Below are 21,288 nucleotides of genomic sequence, written 5' to 3'. Positions count from 1 at the left end.
TGTTTGGCCAGAATATCCAACTGTTCATTCCCATCCACACCAACATGAGCAGGAACCCATATGAAACAAGTTGCTATACCTTTGATTTGCATTTTATATCAAATTAGAAATATTTCATTTATTATGTCCATTCTAAATGAAGGTCTGCCTGATCGTATACTCGATAATGCTGAAAAGCTGCAGATGCAATTACACTATTATGTATTTCTTTCTCCTCTATCCATTTCAATGACAATACCAATGCCAACAACTCTGTGGTGATACTGACACATGGTCTGTTACCCTTTTCTTTATGTGTATTACTCACTGGGATATAAACTGCATGCCCCTGCACGCCCTGCCATCTGTAAATATATGATTGTTGAGTCTGAGTGATATATTGCAAAAATAATTCTGGACTATGCGCCATACTGGTAATAGTTCTTTCTTTTCCTTCAACTCTTTTTGTATATTGAGGTCTACACTTGGCAATGGGAATGACCAGGGTGGAATGGACGAGATTGGAACTGTGGGGCAATACTGTATTTGATTCAAACCTATACTTGCTGCTTTAACATCACCAATCCATCCAAAACTTGTTAAATGTGACTCATTGTGCTCCCAGCAGTCTTTCAACAATACTTTTCGCAGAATGACTATCACAATGCCCCTGAAGGTTTACCCAGCATGCCAACATTAACTTCACTCTTCTTATCCTTAAAGGCATTTCCACCTGTGTTGCTGATACTGGAGATGTTTTAAAAGCTCCACTACAAATCCTCAGGGCCTGAGCTTGTAGGACATCCAGCTTTTAAGGTACGATTCTGCTGCTGCCATGAACGCTATACACCCATAATCTAATACAGGTGTGTGACATAATTTTGTGACACATCAGATTTTGAGACCACCTCAAACGTTTTATTATTAAATAATGCTGTATGTATTTTAATAGCTACTGTGACTGAAGTGCCACCATAGTATTTAGGTAGACAGACACATTTTGATAAATGTGCAAACTATTATATGTTTAGAATTTAGATACAGAGTTACACCCTCTTGGAGGGACATCATTGTATTGCTCAGGTCACAGAATGTGCTTCAACACCGGTTCCTGTTTACATTATTTTAGCGCTCTGTTTCACCTTTTTTAATTGTTTTTTAACCATTTAATAGTCGGTAACACATAACTTTACAATGTAGCCAATATTTAAGATATAGGTACATAATAACAAAATATACCAAGTACTCAGTGCATTTGGTAGATGCAGTGGAGGGCGGTATGACTTGTTTCCATTGGTATGACGGCCGACAATAAACACGAAGAAGAAGAAGCTGCAAAATATGGTCAAAACCAAAACACCGGCGCTGTTAGCTAGCTGTGCTTGTTTCAAAGGTGGGTGTGGGACCATACATTTAGTGTGTGAAATATGACAAGATAAATGCTTTTTGGGAGCGATAACAGAGAAGGTTTTTTCTCTTTGGTTTGTACCAAAACAGCATAATATCAAATGAAGAACTTTTCGCCCTGTTTAAGCAACACAGCTACTAGGTAGGAGAGTGTGAGGGGTGTGAGGGTGAAGTAAAGCTGTGGGCATTACAATGTAAATATTGTTAAGAGTTGCTGTAACTTGTCCTTTTGCAAAGACCCACAAATGCTTACCAAGCTACCTCTTCTATCAGGGTTAATCCAATAGGAACTCAGCAAAGATGTCACTGGAGTGCCAGCTGTCACCACCTCCTCCTCCTGCTCCTCCTGCTCCAGATCCACCACCTCCTCCAGCCTCCACCCACAAGAAGAAGTTGTATCAGACCATAGCCAGCAGCAGGAGTCCGGTGGAGGGGAACCACACAGAGGCCCGTTTACTGCTCAGTCAGAGGGAGAGCAGGTGAGACTTTCAATGAAAATATCAACTTTTTTTGCAAATATTTAATGATAACCATCTGTTTATTTTGACCATGTACCATTATTTAATTCTCTGAAATCAGATGTTATAATTTGGGAAAATAGACAAAGAATAAACTTAATGAACAAGAATATAATGCCAAATTAATGGGAAGAAATATATCATTTAAAAATAGTTGATAAAAAAAGAGTGTTTTTTTTTTACGTGCTTCAGTTTTAGGAAGGACCTGCAGTGGATACTGGTGAACACATATGTGCCTTCCCTCATCCAAGATGGTCCACAGTAAGTCTGGAAACTGTGGTGTCAAGCCACACCTAGATCTACATTTGACTAAGAAATCACTTTACAAAGTTACAAATTGCATGTACAGTGGGGCAGTTGTATTGTTAGCTTACATGAAACATTTGCTATGATGTGACTGTGTAACTCATTTACCTCTCAGGTGTGGTCTGGTGGCTTTGTGGATGTCCGCTCACCTTCGACAACCACAGCTGAGTATTGACCTGGAAACTGTTGTTCAGACGGCACTAAGCAGAGGATACACAGCACAGGGTGAAATGTTTTCAGGTAAATAGAGTGTGTAAACTGTGCAAGAAAGACAGAGTTGCGAACAAGAGCAGAGAGGGATGGGTTGCATTCATAATTTATAACCCTTTTTCATTTTGAGGCAGTAGAAGTTTTCTAATGCTGATAAAAGTGTTGCAGGTACAAATATTTTCTTTGACATCATTAGGTCTCTTCAGTGGGGCATTAAACGCCATATGTAGGATGGGATTAAACATGTGGAATTTATATGACCTCGTTTATATTTAAGTAGGAATTGTAATTTCCCTTCCTAATAAAATTGTTTTACACTGTATATGGTGGTCATTATGATTTTTATTTTGTCAGCTGAAAACATGGCCCTGCTGGCGGAGGAGGTTTGTGGCTGCAGAGCAGAAGTGCTGTCGGGAGGTTTAGGTGGTGATAATGCTGCAACCATCATCGCACACCTGTGGGGGAGACAGCCTGTTCTCATCCCGTATCCTAAACCTAAAACAAACTGCCATGGAAAGACTTTACTGTGGTTGGGTTTTTCTTCTGCTACTGATGTCATAACAATGTCTATGATCACAGGGCAGAATTCCTTCACAGTTTGTACAGATATGATGAAGACTATAACCATGAGCCGTGCCAGCGGAGCGGCCACAGAGCGCACTGGGCGGTCGCTTCAGGTAAGACGAGATGGCTGACTCACTGGGGAGGTGTTTCATAAAGAGTGTTTTGTGAAAGGAATGTCCTGAATTAACCCAACAAAGTAAGCCAAGATTAGTCGGTTCTTTTCATAAAACTGGTTTGAAACTAAAGTCAGTCTTATTTATTTCACAATAAGACTGAGACATCAAGCACTCATTTGATTCAGAGCAAAGTAAACAGACAGTTAGGACAGAGCTGCAATGTTCATGGCTGGAAAGAAACAAATATGAACCCTTTAACTTTAGCAAAAATAAAATCACTGCAACAAACAAAGCAAAATAGGTGTTTTAGAACTTGTAGATGTATAGGGTGCAGCTTCGAGTCGTGGCTGAACCTATCACTGTGGTCCTGCCTGACTCTCATCATACAGACACATGCATTTCCAAACATTTGGTCTACCTATGCTGTAAAATGTATTATCTCTTCGATCTTCACACGGCATCTATTGCACGTCTGTCCGTCCTGGGAGAGGGATCCACCTTCCAAATGGTGAATACACCTTTTCAGTGAACCTACAATTGACATTTGGCGTGTGGCACAGTGGATTAGTGCGGTTGGTGTTCGGATCAGGGGAGCACAGGTTCAAACCCCACTGCAGTCAGCATGTCGTTGTGTCCCTGGGCAAGACACTTCACCCCAAATTGGTCCTGTGGGGATTGTCCACAGTATTGAGTATGTAAGTCGCTTTGGATAAAAGCGTCTAACAAGTAACATGTAATGTAATTTAAAATGGAAATAAATGGTGACAACGTTTTTAACCATGAGGCAACAGCCATGAGTCAAGTTGAGTGTAATACTGCGCAGATATGAGATTAAAAAAATATCTGACTTCAGATCTTATTCATGCAATTAAGTTCCTCCTATGATGTGACATGGATATTCCATGTACTAGAAAATGACTCATGGTGCAGCAGTAAAGAGAAACCTTAGGGGACAAACTTTGCAGAAAGTAGAATCAGTTGTTGCAGCACTACAAGACACAAGTAAGTCTAAATCAGTATAGAAATCAACAACAAATATAATAGGCGGTACAAAAACTAAAAAGAATAGAATACAAATATTACCGGTGCTATTCTTTAGTCTGGTAAATTGGTTAAGCCTGAAAAGGGATTGTCTTCCATGGTCCCGTTACCACATTTCAGCTCTAAAAACATCAACATGCCACACAATGACCACTTATTCTTGTTCCAGGTGTCCTCCTGGGTTTGGCCCCGGGCAGTGTGAGTGAAGCACACACTCAGCCTGACCCCACGCTGCCCTGGCTCCTCCTCGCTGCAGAGAGCAGCACTTCCTGTCCCTTCGGTAGCACGGCGGTCAGAGAGGTATTCGTCCTGGCTAAGCAGGGTAAAAGCCTGCGCTACCAGCTGTGGAGCCTGGACAGCGTCGCTCATAGCAACGAGCAGCTGAGGACGATGGGCCCTCAGAGAGCTCAGGACGGGACTCTGTACGTGGTTCCTCCGGGAGGGGTGGAGGCCGGGCTGGCAGGACAGGCGGTGCTGCTCCACACGAGCTAAAATGTAAGCTCAATGCAATGTCTGGTACTCAAGAGAAGACTCTGATCTGCTTAGAGCATCACAGTGAACTCTCAGATTGCAATCAATGGCACAGTTCAACCAAAGAAAGTATTTTTTTAAACAATCTGATGTCTGCGTGGCTTCCAGAAGTTTTTGAATTTTTTTAAGCCCTTCGGAGTTACTGTTGTTGGCTAATGAATGCAGACGGTGCTGTTTTGATAAAAATTCTCAATTTATTTAATTTAACAAGGTTATTCACTGGATAAAGTTAATCTCCAAAAGGTACACTGCAATTCAAAATGATCCGTGTCACAGATCCTTTCATTACTTTAATATAAAGTGCAATTTATTTTGAAAATGATCTTTCTCCAGCAGGTTTACAATGCGAGAACTCTTCATTAACGAATTGGTGCTAAACACATCACTGACTGATTTTTTTGTACAATAAATTGGTTAAATTCTTCATTGAATACATTGTCATCTTGATGCACTGCCTGCGAACATTTCGGGATGTTCAGTAAAATAACATGACGAAAACTGTGTGTGAAAGACTGACAGGAAAACACGAACTCTGAAGTATCTTATTTCCAGTTTATTGCAATCCATGATCTGGACAAAGCAGGGAATTAATATCAATGTTCAGCAGCCTGTTTGTGCTTTGCAGCTTTAAAATTGAAAATACAAAATGTGATTATAATTCCAGTTTTCTTACCTATAAAGCAGCACCCAGTTTGAGAACCTGATCATTTGCCATTTTACAAATATAGAGGATTTGTGGGCTAAGAAATATAATACTTTGTAAACAGCTTAATCCTCTCTCCGTGTACGTTTACTCTTCAGGAAATGGAAAAACCAAATTCCTAAAATGTGTTCTCAGATTACATGAAGTCAGATGTTTACAGCTAACCGAAACTGACGAGTTCACCGACCTGCTGCATTGCAGTCAAGGAACAACAGACATTATCATAAGCACTGACTTCATATAGTATCATAACCAAGGTTTTGATTTGTAAACTTTCCATCCTGCGAACAGAAAATTCAACCAAACCGTGTTTAGTGTGACTAAATGAGATTTACTCAACATCCTTGTGTAATATTCTTGATTTGATTATGTGTCATACGTTGAATCATAGGTTACATTTGAAGATCACATGTAAGCGGATATATAATGTAATCTTACAAAAGCCTTATCAGTTTAATCAGGTATTTCCAGTTTAATTTCACTCTCTGCACCACTGCTTTTCTGTGAAACTCCCAGCAAATCTGAAGCAACACTGATCAGATTAAATGAAGTGATAACAAATTGAATTCATGCAATAAACGTGTACATTTCTGCATCTGTAAACCCAGTACTTGACTGCTGCTTCCCATCTTAAGACACTCTGAGGCACCGCTTGATTTGTTCAATGGCTTTGGGAGGATCCATAGTGCAACAAATCCCAGACAAACATGGCTGCCAAGCTGCTTACTGCACAGTTCAATGAGATTCAAAAAACCTTTCACTGCATATCATACAAAAATCCAAATTTAGAAAACACTTGCAACAAGTTAAGCTTTGGGACTATATTGTAAATCAGTTTACACTTGGGTGAACTCTTTGGAAGGAAAGTAGCATGAGTCCACTGCACTGGAATGATCCAACCGCTCTTTGAAAATGCGAGGCACAGAAATATTACAAACAAGGTAAGGAGGTTATACCAAGGCCAAAAAAAAAAATTAAATAAAAATGTATTTACACACTGAGTTAGTTAACACGTGGTCTGACCAGTGTTTTAGTGTTGCCGTGTACTTATACATCACAAAAAATAACATTCCCCTTTGCCTAGTGCTCCTTGAAGGCGTTGTGGAAAGGCCTCTGGATCAGGTTCATGGTTGTGAGAGTGCTGTGTGCAACTCTAACCAACAGGGGGAGATGTTGAGAAGGGAGAACTGCCTTTGTAGGAAAAGAGGGCAGTGAGAGGTCCATGATTTCCGTGGACTGTACTCTCCATTTGACAAAAAAGTTACAATGCTGCATGCAATTCTCCCTCTTTCTCTTCCTTGCATCAACTCCTCGCAGATCATCTGTCCCGAGGATCCACAAATGGAGCATAATGCATGTAGTCGATCTTTGGCATATTCCACTTTCAATAAAGCTCCTGCCCTTGTTTTCGTCTTTTCTCACACAAGTACAATAGGATAAAGACACTTGGCGTGGGTAGTGAAGACCCAACTGGTGGTCATTTTCTAATCCTTCCTCTGTCAGTCTACTTTTCTCCAAACTCTCCTGATTATGTATCACAAATGTATCATTAGGGTCCTCCCTCTCAGGGGGTCTGTGGGAGCATAGTGCTGAGGATGTCTATGAGGTTGTCCAGCCCCCACAGGTAGCCGTCCTCCCTGTTACCCTCCACCCAGGGGGTCCTGTGGTCCAGGGTGCGGGGGTCCGGCAGGGGCACCGTCTTCCCAAAGTCGATCATCCACACTCTGGCCTTCCCCGAGGCGTCGTGCACGAACAGCAGGGAGCTGCCTACGACCTGCGGAGGGAGAGACGGACGGGTGAGACGAGGGAGTTTGGGTGTGTTAGAAATTCAATACAGCAGCTACTGACAGGATGATATCACAGAATGTTCAACTCGCCCAGCAGGTTTGGGAGGGAAACATGAAAAGTGAGTGTGTGTCAGTGGGTCTCACCTCGTGTGACCTGAAGAAGAGCGACTGCTCGAGGACTGATCGAAGTTCCTCCAACCGCTGCAGGTAGAGCTTCTGAGAAAAAGATATAAAGAGATATCAGAAACATTTACCATAAATAATGTTTTTTCCTACTTAACCATGAGTCTTAAAGCCTCCTAACCTTTATTGATGTTTTGTTGCTCAATAGATTTGATAAACGCTGTCTTTACAATCAATAAGAAACTATTGCTAGCAGCGGGCTAACCTAGCTTAGCATAAAGACTGTAATTAGGGGGCGAGAGTATGCCTGGCTCTGCCCAAAAGCCAAAAAGTCCCTCTACCTCTAAATATCAATAATAAACACATTGTATCTGGATAGTTTATTCTTTCAAATCAAGACTACAGTACACTAAACTGCAGTTTGCTGTTATAGAGGGGGTTACATGCTATTTCTTGGTCAAAAGGTTAAACTTTTCCATTAAAAATAATCCTCCGTGCAGTTTAACATTCACAAAAACAAGCAGTAACAGCAGAACTACTAACGTACCAGAATCTGAGTGTTGCCAGCTACAAAGTCCTCCAAGGCCTGCATCACCTGCTCCCTGCGCTTCGTCTTCTTAAAGTTGGTGTTACAAGTTCCATCAGCTTTCTGTTGAAGAAAAAACCAAATAAGATATCTAGTTTTTCTCTCCCTTTATACATTTTCACCTGTACAAAGACAACATCCCGTCCCAGCCGCAGGTCTAATGTTAGCTGTTGAGCATTCAGTGCAACACTATCAGAAGTACATTTGTTCTAGGTTTGTGTTTCTCTGAGAATGCATTTGTTGCAAACAACAACAAATATTAACGTATGAATAAAAAGGCCACTGACACAGCTTGGCTGCTTATACTTGTTCAAGAGGAAATGGGAGCAGCTGCGTTTAATAACGTGAAATATTTCCTTTAATTCTGAGTTCATGCACAGTTATTGGTGCGACCAGCCCTGGGTTTATTTTTGAAAGAACAAACAGTCCTCCTTGTTGGCTGCAGATCCAGCCTAAACTTTAACAAACTGTGTTTTCCATTTCCTCTCCCGTGTGCGGTCCTCCTAGTGAACACTAATAAATATTTACTCCCATTGATGGATTACTATTTATTTCCTCATGAGCACTGACTACTACAGCCAGGCATGCTATCAGAGCAACAAGTCCAGGATGACCTCTGACCTTTATTCCTTCGATGCGGAAGCCCATGGTGGCTGTGGAGCTGAGGGTCTCCCTCCACTGCATGTATCTGGGTTTGAGGACTCCCTGCTGGGCCTTCTCCTGCTCTGTGGGGGCCCCGGGGTCCACCGCTACCATCTTGTCATACATGTCCTTTCGCAAACGTGGACGCTCTCTGGCCTTCAACAGCTCCTCCTCCAAGTACGTCCTGAAATGTAAGGGCTTCATTAAAAATAGTTGTATGCATTTCAATATCTTATTTTTCAAATGTTCCTTCTCTTTGCTATTTTAATCAGATGTATCTGTAATAATGTTACGTCCTTAGTGTTATTTTTATTTAACTTTTGTAGTTATTTAACTACTGACACTTATTTCAACAATTTAACAACATGAGAAAATAATAAAAATGTCATAAAATAAAGTTAAAAACTATAACAACAGTAATAGTAGCAAAAAGCATGAAATAAAAAAAAGTTACTGTTTAAATATTTGAACACTTCCAGCAGCATTGTAAAGCTTTAGATGTGATCAAAGGTTTGTTTTGAAGGCTCACTGATAGTTCCTGCTTTGACCTTTGGAAAAGGTTTCCCACACAGAAGTGCTTCCCTTATCTTGAGTCTTACCTGCTGCCCATCTTGCAGTCCATGATGGAGGGCGAGTCGAAGTCAGCCAGCAGGTCATCCATCAGGTTGTAGTCCTGCTCGTCTCTCTGGACGACCCCATAATACCCCGGCACGTAGGGGCGCAGAGTGTCCTTCATCAGCTGCTGCAGACACAGCTGCTCACACTCACAGTACCGCTTCAGCAGGCGGCCGTACTCCCCGGCCTGGAAGTTACCTTGGAGAAAGAGACAGACAAGATTAAACAATGAAGACAAAATAATGCATGAGTGAGATTTCTGCAGAGTAGGGCTGCACAAAATGTTGTTTTTAAAATCTTTATTTCCATTTCAACTACAGCAAGACTCTCTGCGAAAGACTGCAGCATTGTACTCAGGGATTTACTTTCAATACAACTTTAACTTCCAAATGTAACCATTAATCTTTCTGTTTTACTTGGTTTCATTTGTGTTCAGTTTAAAGTTCAATTTGTTGTATAAGCAGTATACTGGAAAGAGCAGAAAGGTAGAACTGATTGTTCATTTATCATAAGTAGTATTGTTATTGCAATCTTTAACAAAGACACATATTATTTAGCCCTAGTGCAGACAAAGTCATGCAAACTCTATATTTATGCATACCTGCGTGGCCGGCTAGCTGCACCCATGGGTAACGCTTCTTGAAGGACACGACGAAGGGGGACCAGTGAACCATGGTCTTTAGTTTCTGCCAGGACTTATTCTGGAAAAAGAAAAATCCACGTCATCCTCTTGTTACAAAAAGGTGCGGATCGTCACACACAAGTGACAAATCTGACACTCTGGCGAAACAGTGCGAGGGTTTCTTATCCGCTTCAACAAAAGCACTAAAAACAGGCAAGAGAATGATTGTTCATTAAAGGAAAACACACCCTGTAATGTGCATATACTGACGCACACATAGACACACACACAACTTAGTAGACATTGAACAGATCCTCCCCTTTATCCAACAAGGCCAGTGCAAAACGTATGTGACAAAGCCCATTCATAAAACATTTACTAAAGCCACTGTGGTGTCATAAAACAGAGACTTACAGTCCGAAACTGTGTGTGCGCGTGCGTGCATGTGCGTGTGCGTGTGTGTGTGTGTGTGTGTGTGTGTGTGTGTGTACATAGTTATCTGTGTTGGGAAACACCAGAGCAAGGACAGTGTGCGACGGGGGACTTTGACGTAAGCAATCTGAGGGGAACATACCTTCTATTGATTAAAGCATGTGTGTGTGGGAAAATCACAACAAATGGACAGCCAGTTTAGGATATGTGAATGTGTTGAGTGAGTGTGTGTTACAGTAGACCTTTAACCTAGTTTTGCTCTCTTTTTCTTTGTACTGAAGGAAAATACATGTTTAACACAGGAACACTGGAATATGACAAAGGCTCAAAAGTGTTAATATGAGTAATAAAATGCAGGGACAAAAGACTATAATAATAAAACTAATCTTTTTATAACTAAATAGCTTCTGTGAATGGCTGTGCTGCTTCCAGGCAGGCCTATCTCTGCCGTGTTTACATGTCAGCCTATCTCTGCTCTCCTCACATGCATTCTTTCCACAGCTGCTCTGTTGAAACTCAATAAAACTGTCTCACTGCCACGGCACAGTCTGTATTTACACTGGAAGGAGGGAAAAAACAGACTTTAATTTAAAGATGGCTGTTTTGTAACTCAGCTATGACTGATGGAGCCATACAGGTTACTCATTTATTATTAGGTGGCAGTTGGCTGTTTTGTGTTATAAATTCAAACTTAAGTGTGGAAGGATCATTTATTATCCTTCATTATCGTCACGGGGTTGCACAACAAAATGTTCTTGTGGCTTAGTCCATAATATAAATATTTAATACCAATTTTCATCAGCTTTAGTCATTTCACTGTTTAGCTTTGTTTTTAATCCTTCTGATGGGAAATGGTGTGCAACATGTTTGTGCTTCGTCACACGTCCGGTCACGTCTGGCTTTTTTAGATGGACAAAAGAGACAGAGTAATGAGAGTGAACACGAGACAGTTTAATCGTGTCAACAGATTAACCTCGACATAAACTTTGTCACACTGAGGTCAAAGGACGGCGATGAAACAAGTGAACACCAAGTGCATTTCACCACAGTAGGAACTTGGGTAACTGTTCCCTTGCTCATGTGTTCCTAATTTATGACCTTCCTGAATCAAATCCAGTAGATTATCTTTGATTGGCAACAGCACTATTTCTGGACATGCGCTTGTCTTCAATTTTCTACAATCTTCCTCCGAAAACCGTTGCCAATTTGGGCCTGTAAAGGACTATCACTTAATTTATTTTCTTAGTTCTTTATTTCGTGGCAGTACATTTTCTCCACCTGGATTTTAAAAATACTTTTTTCTCTCTGCATCACTGGCCCGGGTTTTTTCATTCTTACCTTTAGATCTAGCTGTATTCAACATTAAACATTAACTCTAAACTCCTTAGAGGCTGAAAATACTCTTCAGGAAATGAAGAAACATTTATTTCTCAGTCTTTCTAGCACATATCAACTTTTCAATGTTTACACCAGGTCAAAGCTATTCATACAAAGCCGAAAAATACCCAGCCTGTCCTTATGTCACATAAAAACAACAAGCAATCCACCTTCAGACACCGACCCGGTCAGTACAGTAAAACTGGTGCCAGGGTTTGGCCTCCAAAGTGCTGCAGTAAGGGATAATTATGAAGCTGTGTAAAGTTCATAACACAAGAGTCCATCAGACTGAGGACTCAGCAAATGGACAATAAAGGACAATACTTTACGAGCCGTCATAACAGTTTTCACAACACAATCATCATGACCTAAATGATACTATATACTATTTTATACAAAAGTATAATTACATTTTTTTTTAGAATAACACACCTGTCAAATTCTTCTTTTACTTTGTTTAATATGCGTTTTGTCCTTTTCAGTACATGTATTGCCTATGTGTATGTGTGTGGGAAATTGCAATTGAGTGTTTTGAAATCTACTATATGATGCGTAATGAGATGACACATAATGAATTTGTTGTCTATTGTGAAACAACGTTTCCTGCCTGCAGGAGCATCACACTGTATGTGATGTAAAATATCAGTTTTAAACAATGCAAACACTTTAGTCCAAAAATAGTCTCCTCAAATAGCGTCTGTATTTGGAAAACAACACAACAGGTTACCAAGCCGTATCCCCAGGTTTCTAAACTTTCTATGTTATATCTTCTCTTTACTTGTCCTCATCTGTCACATTAGTAAAAAGTCTGGGGGGGGTTGGTCGACAAGAGAGAGAGGTAAAGCAGACACCAGAATCTCCAGCATCTCTTCTTTCACTTCTTTTATCCTCATGCCATCGGGCTCTTTCTCTAATTGCTTCAGCTTGACAGCTTAATGTGTTGCCTCTGTGGGGTCAAATCTATCTAAATTACCTGACACAGCCAGAGTTAATGCTTCTAATGGAGGTTTATGCACAAAACATCCCTAGAAATTACATTTAAAAAAGCCTGGACTGTTCACTTCAAACTGTATAGTGTTATTGCCGTCTCATCCAGCCTCCCACACTTCAGCTTTTTAAACACTAGGGTCACATTTCACCTCTCACAGTTCATCCTTCACCATCTCTCGCTTTCTCCATTATATAACTCTCCTAATGTATAACACAGAGGGCATTGCAGCTTTCCTTGTTTTATAAGCATCTCCAAAGCGTTGATGCAGATAAATGTGCTCAAGTTATTTTTATTTTTTCTCACATCCCACCCTTCAATTCACTGGCATCGTCTTCACACACTCACACAGGTGCATATGACACACCATACTGGATTGGGACGATACAATGTCCCCTTATTTCACCTTTCAAACACGCAAAATCCCTATTTGTATAAGTATAAATTCACACACAAGATTAAGGAGTATTGTCTGTTTAAAATCTTTAGCTTTTGGTGCTGTTGTGTTTTGCAATATCGTGAGAGGTGTTATTTTAGTCCACATTCACGGATAATAGTAGTGTTAGGGTAGAAAATAAAACAATTTTCTCACGTTGCAATCATTCTTTTTTCCCAAGATGAACAATTTGAATGCATTTACAAAAATCACAAAAAAATGTACCCCTTTAAATTGTGTTGCTTCGGGCAAATACTTGGGGGCTGTTTTGTCGATTGCCCCTGTTTATTTCTCACACTGAGTGGGGTTGACACCTCGCAGTATAAAGCATTAGTAGGCTATTACCTAGAACACACTGAGTGTATTTGTCAAAGGTTCAGGACTGAGAAATTAACTGATTGCTTAAAGTATTACAGCCTGAAGCATGCTGATCCTGCGGGTGGCTTACGGGCTTCTTAACCCAGATAGAGAGGACGTTTTTTATAAAGACTGCATACTGTGGGCAGAACAACCGTCACATACAGCAACACACGCACATCTCTCATCGTTTGAATACCCAAACCCGTTACACTCAAGTGATTAAATCCATCCGATATGATCTTTATGAAGAATCATGACGTTATAAAATGCACTGTGACAGTCTATGTGTCGGTAATTCCTTACCTGGCAGACAGAGCAGTAGTGGAGGAGGAGGCAGGCACTGACACAGGCACACACAGCCCCGGAGACCAAGCGGGAACGCAGCCAGCCCAAAATACTCCGCACCATCAGCACAGGGTCTCCACGGAAGAGAGCCACCAGGGCTGAGTGCCTCCCTGTCAGCCTGATGTACTTTCACAATCATCTATAACCTTCTTGATCCAGGACCGCCTGTTAGCTCCGAGCTAATGCTCTGTCATGCTCCTGGTTGTTTAGCTTCAGTCAGTCTGTAAACCCTTCCTGTGCACTGGGGCTTGGGTCGCCTGGTAAATAATCCTCCTCTGTTATAATCTTATTTCTCACACTGGCCCCCGTCTGCTTCTCAACAACTTCTTTTTGTAATCCCAATTCAAAAGTTCTCCTATTGCAACATTGTTCCACCTCTCCCTTTCTCTCTAAACACTTTCTCAATATATGTTCTTTGCTGTCCAGCATATTCACAAAGCTGTTCTTTTTTCTACCTTCTACCTGCCCAAACAAGTCCCTCCGTCCCTGAACCTCCACACACAATGAGCTGTCTCCTTCTTGTTACCTTCACACTAACCTTTGTTCTTCTTCTCTCTCTTTCTCATCCCCTAATCCCCACAGGGCCTATCCTGAGCCCCAAACTGAGCTAATCTCCTGACAGGTTCATGGGGGTAGGGACAACAGGCCTTCCCAGAGCCTCCCAGTGCTCTCCTATTGTCTGCATGCCAGATTCCTCGTCACTATGTAACCTACAGAGGTGTGTGTATGTGTAGAAACCTGTCAGACGACTATCATCGGCTACAGGAGTGACTACATGTGTGTACATGGAGAGTGTCTTCAGGTACTGTCAGAGCTCTTTGTGCTCTAAACTACTTCACAACTTTAAAACCACATCCCTTTCCCTTGACTCAAGTCTTTTGAGTTAAAGCAGCTCAGCTGTGGTGCGACACTGAGTGAGCAGAAGATGGCAGGGCTTTAAAAAGAAATATAATCAGATAAATTACTTTTTAACTACTTTAATGATTGTATTTCTTCCCACTGAGATTGTCTGTGTGTCCTCTTCATTGTATGCATGTTAGCGCTTAAACAATCAAAACAATTACTCTTTAGAGATTTTGATGACCAAGTCATTTATCAAGGGACATACCTAACATTAGATAAGCTGGTTATATCTTGAGTTACTTACATTACTCTTTTATCTTATTTTTACTTGGTTGTTGAAAAGAAAATGTCTCTATTGTTTATGGAATAAATTATTAATAATGAACCAAATATCCTGTATTAAAATATATCTTTAATTTGCCCTAATTCTTATCCTAATATGATATGCTATTGTGTGATAAGTATCTTCATAACATCAACTTTTAGATACATGCATGCAAAGTGGGTTTCCAGCTTTGTGACAATGTTTAAGTTTAACATACACGTTTTAAAATGGTATAATTAGATGTATTTCCACTACAAATCAGAAGGAAATACTGTATTCTTAAAAGCACATTCTTCTTAGGTTGAATAACCTTTTCCTTGAATCCAATTTGTTATGCATACATTTTCTTATTAATGTGTTTTTTTACATGTGGCATTGCAGATTTGACTAAAGTTAAGGATCTGAATACTTTCTCCACCACTGACTGTTAACATTGCCAAGCTGTAAAAATACTGTAATCTTTGTTTGTATGGTGGATGTTGTGTGTATGTGCTGTGGGAGTAAAGTGTGGGACTTTGTTAAATGTGTGCCATGGAAAACAAGTCTGTGATTGTGGCTCATGTGAATAAGCATGCATAAATAAGAATGATACTCCCGTGTAGGCTACATGTTCAAAGTTTCAGTGTCTTTTCTTGTCTTTTCGTCAGCTTACACTCATTTTCCTTTTGTTTTCGGTTCCACTATATGTCTCATGGGGCAAAATAGTAAGGGGAGAGAAAGAGTGTGTCATAATGTTGGAAATAAATTATAAAATAATATGTGCATGGCTGGCAGACATTTGTAGGAATGTGCATCTAATAACATTGAATCGTCGGGGACAGAGTAGATACTGTCTGTGTGAGAAAGAGAACAAGACAAGGAGAGAGAAAAAAAGTACCATATATGGCAATGATGTCGCCTAGCAACCGGCTCTGCCTTCTGCCCAATTTTCCATGACACACGCTGACAGGCTGTGAATGCAACACAGCATCGCTGTATGTGTGCATCTCTCTGCATGTTTGAGCAAGTATCTGCTCCCTTTAGCGAGCTTACGAAATGTAACTGGTTTGTCTGGGAGCTGACAGCGTGGCCACAGCCTTTTAAAACCCAGCACACACCCTCCTTCTCTTAATTAGCCTACTGTATGACCGACTACAAAGCTTTTACACAACTTCGAGAGGACAGAATGTGCCCATTAAAACACAGACCTTATCAAAAACCACAGGCCAGCGCCGTCACGTTTGTTACGACAGCTCAAGTGCAACTCTTAAGGTTGCTCATTTCCTGGATGTCAGAGCTGGGAAACTACTCTGTGTCCACTGACCTGCTGGTACAAATGATCATTACTGTTACTGGCAGCCAATCCCTGTGTTTGTCATGTGGAAGAATGTGACGGCTAAAGACTCCCATGATTTAACTCAAGAGTAGAGGGCACTCGGAAAGCCCAGGTCTCCGCCAAGACCAATTTTCCTCATGCAATATTAACGTAATTGAAAAAAGTATTTCTGTATCCACCCCGTGATTCTGACCCACTAAAAATATGAATAGGTTTTTCCTTGGCCTATGTTTCACGCTTCCAACAAGTTTCATATTATTTGGGCCAGTCGTTTTTCCATAATTATGCTGAAAACAAGCCAAGATAACCAAAATGGGTAATGAGAGTCATCCAGGAGAGGCATCAAGAATGCTATATTGAGAGTTGGATTATTATGGTTAAGACACTAGCTGTATCAATTATACACTTTGGTTTCAGCTTCTTTAATGCAATTTGCATTGCATCTCTGATGATAATGTAAAAAATAAAATTGAAATGGACCAGGAGTCCCTTTAAATAAAGCTGATGATGATGATAAACGTTGTAAACTGTAAGTCTTTGTGTGCTGCTGTAAGCATAGGACAATGATAAGGCCAAAATCATTGTTGATCAAAAATGATTCATGTTTAATTTATGTTTTCAATTATATAACTAAGCCTACATGATACGAGGTAAATACTGCTAAGCTTGTTTGTGTTTATTGCTAGAATTGCGTTTTTTATTGATAATGTATGTGCTATATTTATTGTTTGCCTAAATGTTTTTTTCATCTAGCTATAAGGGACTACAGTAACGCTTGAACATATTGAGTAATGTTGATCAAAGTTCACTATCACTTTAAAAGTTAGTATAATATACATTTGAAATCCAAACAAATGTGTATACAAAGGATTGCCCGCTGTGTTTGTATGTATTGTAGTGTTCACTTGAGCAGACTAGTACACGATACACAGTATGCATCCCCTTAATAAGACAGTTAAATGTCTTTAACTGGAAGCAAATTTCCACCTCACAATGTAAATAAAGGCAGCAGCGTTTGATGCCAGATAAAGCCTAGTTTGTAAGGTACCAGCAATGAAAATATGTAAAATTGGAGTTTTCAATGGAATTGAAAACAATTCAATCCCATTTTCCTCTGCGTCATGTCTGTCTCACCCTCTGGAAAAAAGAAATAAAATACCAGGCAAGACAGGACTGTATACTGTGTAAAAATAACTGCAGCTTGATTATTAAAATATACACAATACATAGCTCGTGCCAGGGTTCTCGTTTGGAGCATCGCAATATGAATGGCATGCTGACAGTTGAACATCTTTCAACATTCATGCTTGGTGATGTGGCCTGAACGGAAAACCTGGACATTCAGGATTCACACACTTGAGAGACGACAAGTGGCAACATCCTGTTTTCAAGACAAGTCTCATTCCAAGCATTACTAGTCGACACAGTGCGTAAAAAGCTTGCTGACTCAGGGGGGAAGCATCCCGTGTTTCTACTTGGAAACTTTAAACTGCATCTCACATATAGACGAGAGGAAAACTCAAAGCCTATGTGCCAGTAAACTAACTTCTAGAATGCTGTCATAGCATCTATGACTGTACTGTACTGGGCTGAAGTGGCAGCTGTGATGGGATGACACATTATTAGAACGAGCATCCAGCCATTGTTTAAATGGCCCTGCATCTGAGCCATGTGATCATGAGCCATGGGAGAGAAGGGACAGGCGTGGGGGTGTGAGATAAGAGGCAGTTTGTTATAGTTGTGATTCATTATCAAGGTGGTGTAAATTCAACCGTGAAGGCAAACAAAAAGCTATTGTTATTATATTTGCACTGACGTTTCCTCAGTTATTTAAAACAAACAAGAGATCCAGCCAAAACGACATGAGAGCCCTCACATTTTTACTGAGAACCTTCCGATTGACTGGAGCCTGATTTACATTACATTGATATGACATAGTTAACGCTTCAGCCTGGTGACAGCAGTGATGACATCTTGCAGCCTAAGAAAGTGGCTGTCATCGTGCATGTGCATTCAAGTACAACAGCTACTGTATGCAACAGTAAATAAGGAAATGCGTGTATGTTTTCATGCTTGTATGCTGCATGTGTCCTGTAAACAGTGAGTTATGCTGAGTATGTCCATGTGCACATGTTAACATAACATCCATTACATTGTTTTCTAAAACCAGTTATTTTGTGGCTGTATAGCATGGTTTTGGCTCAGTTGAGGCCACATGCATGCCTGACATTTCAATTGCCTAATCTCTGCATACATGTATTTTATTTTTGGAAGCCAAAGCTGAAAGACCTGTTCATGATTTTATGTAGAATGTTACAGCTTCTCATGCTTAGCCTAAGGTTTTTCTGATTTGCAAAAGAGTGAGAAGTAACCATAGGCTGTATGGAAGTAACTCACCCCTGAGCCATCGTCCGGGCTGCACATGGACCGGGCCGGAGACAGGCTGGACTCGAAGTCGCTCCCAGTGAAGTCGTCCTCGGACTCCTCGAAGGACGAGGCTGAGGACAGGCCGATGGAGGAGGAGTTGGACAGCTTCCTCGGTGACCGCATCAGGGCAGGGGACCCTCCGCAGCCACTGTCCGAGCAGGGGGACTCGTCATCCGGCTGAGGCTCCAGACACGAGCCGGGGGTCAGCAGGGTCGGTGTCTCCAGGGGGCGGGTCGGGCTGGGGTCTCTGGTGATGATAAGTGTCGGTATAGTTCCTTGGAAACCTCCTGGGGGATTCTGAAGGGCCTTGTCAGAATCCTTCAAGGTCTCACGTTCCCCGCTGGGATCGGGCCGACCTGACACGCTGCTGCAGTCACTTTTTGTCATTTTAGCCTCAACGTGATCCTCCGGTATCGATAGCCCACTGTCCAAAGGTTGATCCGGGGAAGTCCTCTCAGTGTCCGTGTCAGAGGTGAGCAGCGGGGCTGAACTCACACTACTAGCCCCCGTTAATTCCCGAGCCTCACACACAATACCACCCAGGTTGTTTCCCCACGGTGGCTGATCTTCCATGGCCCTCGTCGGGGCATCCGAGGCATTGTACTCTCGCTCGGATTTCGGCTCCTCGACTTCACCGGTCCGAGTTTCCAAACCTGACGCATCTGATGATCCGTCTTCTCGGTTCACGGCGTTTTGGATAGCCTCTACATGACCATCCAATCCGGATGGAGCCTCAAAACAACCCGCGGAAGCTCGGTGTTCCCTAGCCGCCGACACTACCTCGTCCCTCGGCAACTTTCCTACTCTGTGATCGCGGCGCGTTGCTGGATCTCCAGCTGCGTTTCCGCAAGGTAAATCCGCGTCAGTTTGGCTGGAGTCTCGCTTTCTCCTTCCCAGACACGATAACACATTATTTTTCATTGGGTTTTTGTTCAGTTGGTACTCCCGTCGCTTCTGCCCGCTCCTAAATGTGCAGATACGGAGGCGCTGGGCTGTTTCGCCTGCTTTCCACTTCGCTCTGCCTGGGCTGGCGCTGCTGCTGTGCGAGAGATCCGAGCGAGTTTGTCCCATCCTGCATGCCGTAGTAGTAACAGTGACCCAGACACACCCTCAGTGGTTTAATTTGAAATCACCAACTGTAACTCCCTCAATGTACCCATTAGTCACACAAAGCCGTGGACATCCTAAATTGCTCCATTTTATTTTCCAAGGCGGAAAATCTGTGAGAACAAACAGACAGATGACCAATGATTTAGTGAACACAATAACTGCATGAGCAATACAATAAAAAACGAAACACTCCCATTTATATTAAGTCTAACAATCAGACTGATAATGTAATCATTAATAGCCCATATAAAAACACCTGCATATGTCAGAGGGCCACAGTTACACTGGCTGTTGTTAATCACAGTTCCTGGCAATTCATATGTGATTTATAATTTCTGGTATTCAGAAATTAGTAGGCTGCACGACAAAGAAAGTGACAGAAGGAAAGTCAGATGATATGCACTGAAAATATATGACAGTAGAAGTTATTTAAATATTCCAGAACAACAGTTGATTGCAAAGAAATGTAAAGTTTCAATGAGTTTCATGCTCAATACTGGTAAGAGAGTAATACTGCCCTCCTGTGCCTGGACACTGTGCTCTTGTCTATTAAACTTGTATTATCTTAAGCATTTTCATTTAGACCTTAATGGTTATGTGTAAAGTATTGTTTTACTTAACAGATGTAACGCTGTATATTAGTATGATTTTCATAGATGAATGTATTAATCGATGAATCATTGGTGAAGAAGATGACAGGAAATATGTCTCGTTTTACAAAATCCAAAGTAAACTTCAAGTTGTTTAATGTATGTGACCCACAGTATAAACCCACTGTGGGTCACATTCAATGTACAGAGATATTTTTAAAAAGAAAATAAAATCCTTATAATTTAAACACTTGAACCAGCAAATGTCTGGTAATGTTTGCTTTTAAATAACTTCGATCACAACTAAGTCATTAAACAATGCTGAGATGTCCAAACACAGAAAATACAATTTGTATGTGGGCTTCACTGTTTGGCCTTAATTGATCATGAAATATAGTTGGTAAAATTGAAAACTGTAAGGTGAATAATACACTCCTGTATGCATCATACATTCCAGCCTACTGATAGCCCCCATTTTAGATTTCTGGAAAGACACGTTTCATAATTTCCTAAGACAAGACAGAATCCTGGAAATATTTAAATATCATTACACAAGATGCAGTGAGCCACTGGGAGAGATTTTCTGTAATTTACTGTGACAACACTGCAGTCACCCTGATGTAAGGAGGGAATGCTCACAGAGGGGAAACAAGACAGGAAGGATCACAATGGAAAGAACAACTCATGGTGAACATCCCCCACACCAACTCACACATTCAAGTACATTTGAGGACATTCGTAATCAAAATCATAAATAATCATACATGATGACTCACACCATGGGGAATGACTGACATGCTTGAACCAAGGTAGCATTGAATAGATTCTTTTAATCACAAGATTACACACACTTCCACCCATCAACCCATCGACATACCGTGACTCATAGTGATCATATCTGGGCAAACATATTATAAAACACTAAAATGTACAGCAAAGTTAAATCCACTCACCACACAACAGTATCACCATATACTCCATGGACTATTC

General features: G+C 41.1%; 2 protein-coding genes across 5 annotated transcripts; one reads left to right on the top strand and one right to left on the bottom strand.

Annotated features, from left to right (window-relative positions):
• Positions 1-702: 702 nt before the first annotated feature.
• On the top strand, positions 703-5,096 carry cunh19orf54 (chromosome unknown C19orf54 homolog). 4 transcript variants are annotated; one of them, XM_034229402.1, is made up of 8 exons: positions 1,291-1,372; positions 1,477-1,528; positions 1,660-1,865; positions 2,097-2,165; positions 2,326-2,450; positions 2,775-2,904; positions 3,027-3,097; positions 4,311-5,096. In XM_034229402.1, the coding sequence occupies exons 3-8, from the start codon at positions 1,687-1,689 to the stop codon at positions 4,631-4,633; spliced, it is 897 nt and encodes a 298-aa protein (XP_034085293.1). In that variant the 5' UTR covers positions 1,291-1,372; positions 1,477-1,528; positions 1,660-1,686; the 3' UTR covers positions 4,634-5,096. The 4 variants fall into 4 exon arrangements, with proteins under 4 accessions (XP_034085294.1, XP_034085292.1, XP_034085293.1 ...); XM_034229403.1 differs by lacking the exons at positions 1,291-1,372; positions 1,477-1,528 and adding an exon at positions 703-795; XM_034229401.1 differs by lacking the exon at positions 1,477-1,528 and having other exon boundaries at positions 1,225-1,372.
• Positions 5,097-5,210: 114 nt separating this feature from the next.
• On the bottom strand, positions 5,211-19,796 carry itpkcb (inositol-trisphosphate 3-kinase Cb). The gene is made up of 7 exons (XM_034229399.1): positions 18,569-19,796; positions 9,730-9,829; positions 9,113-9,326; positions 8,493-8,697; positions 7,833-7,934; positions 7,307-7,378; positions 5,211-7,149 (listed from the first exon to the last, which is right to left on the bottom strand). Exons 1-7 carry the CDS (start codon positions 19,667-19,669, stop codon positions 6,940-6,942), a joined length of 2,004 nt encoding a protein of 667 aa, XP_034085290.1. The 5' UTR covers positions 19,670-19,796; the 3' UTR covers positions 5,211-6,939.
• Between the last annotated feature and the right edge of the window lie 1,492 nt (positions 19,797-21,288).

The sequence above is a fragment of the Gymnodraco acuticeps genome, unplaced genomic scaffold (assembly GCF_902827175.1).
Source record: "Gymnodraco acuticeps unplaced genomic scaffold, fGymAcu1.1, whole genome shotgun sequence".
Taxonomy (NCBI): Eukaryota; Metazoa; Chordata; class Actinopteri; order Perciformes; family Bathydraconidae; genus Gymnodraco; species Gymnodraco acuticeps.
This window is presented reverse-complemented; position numbering and strand designations above follow the sequence as displayed.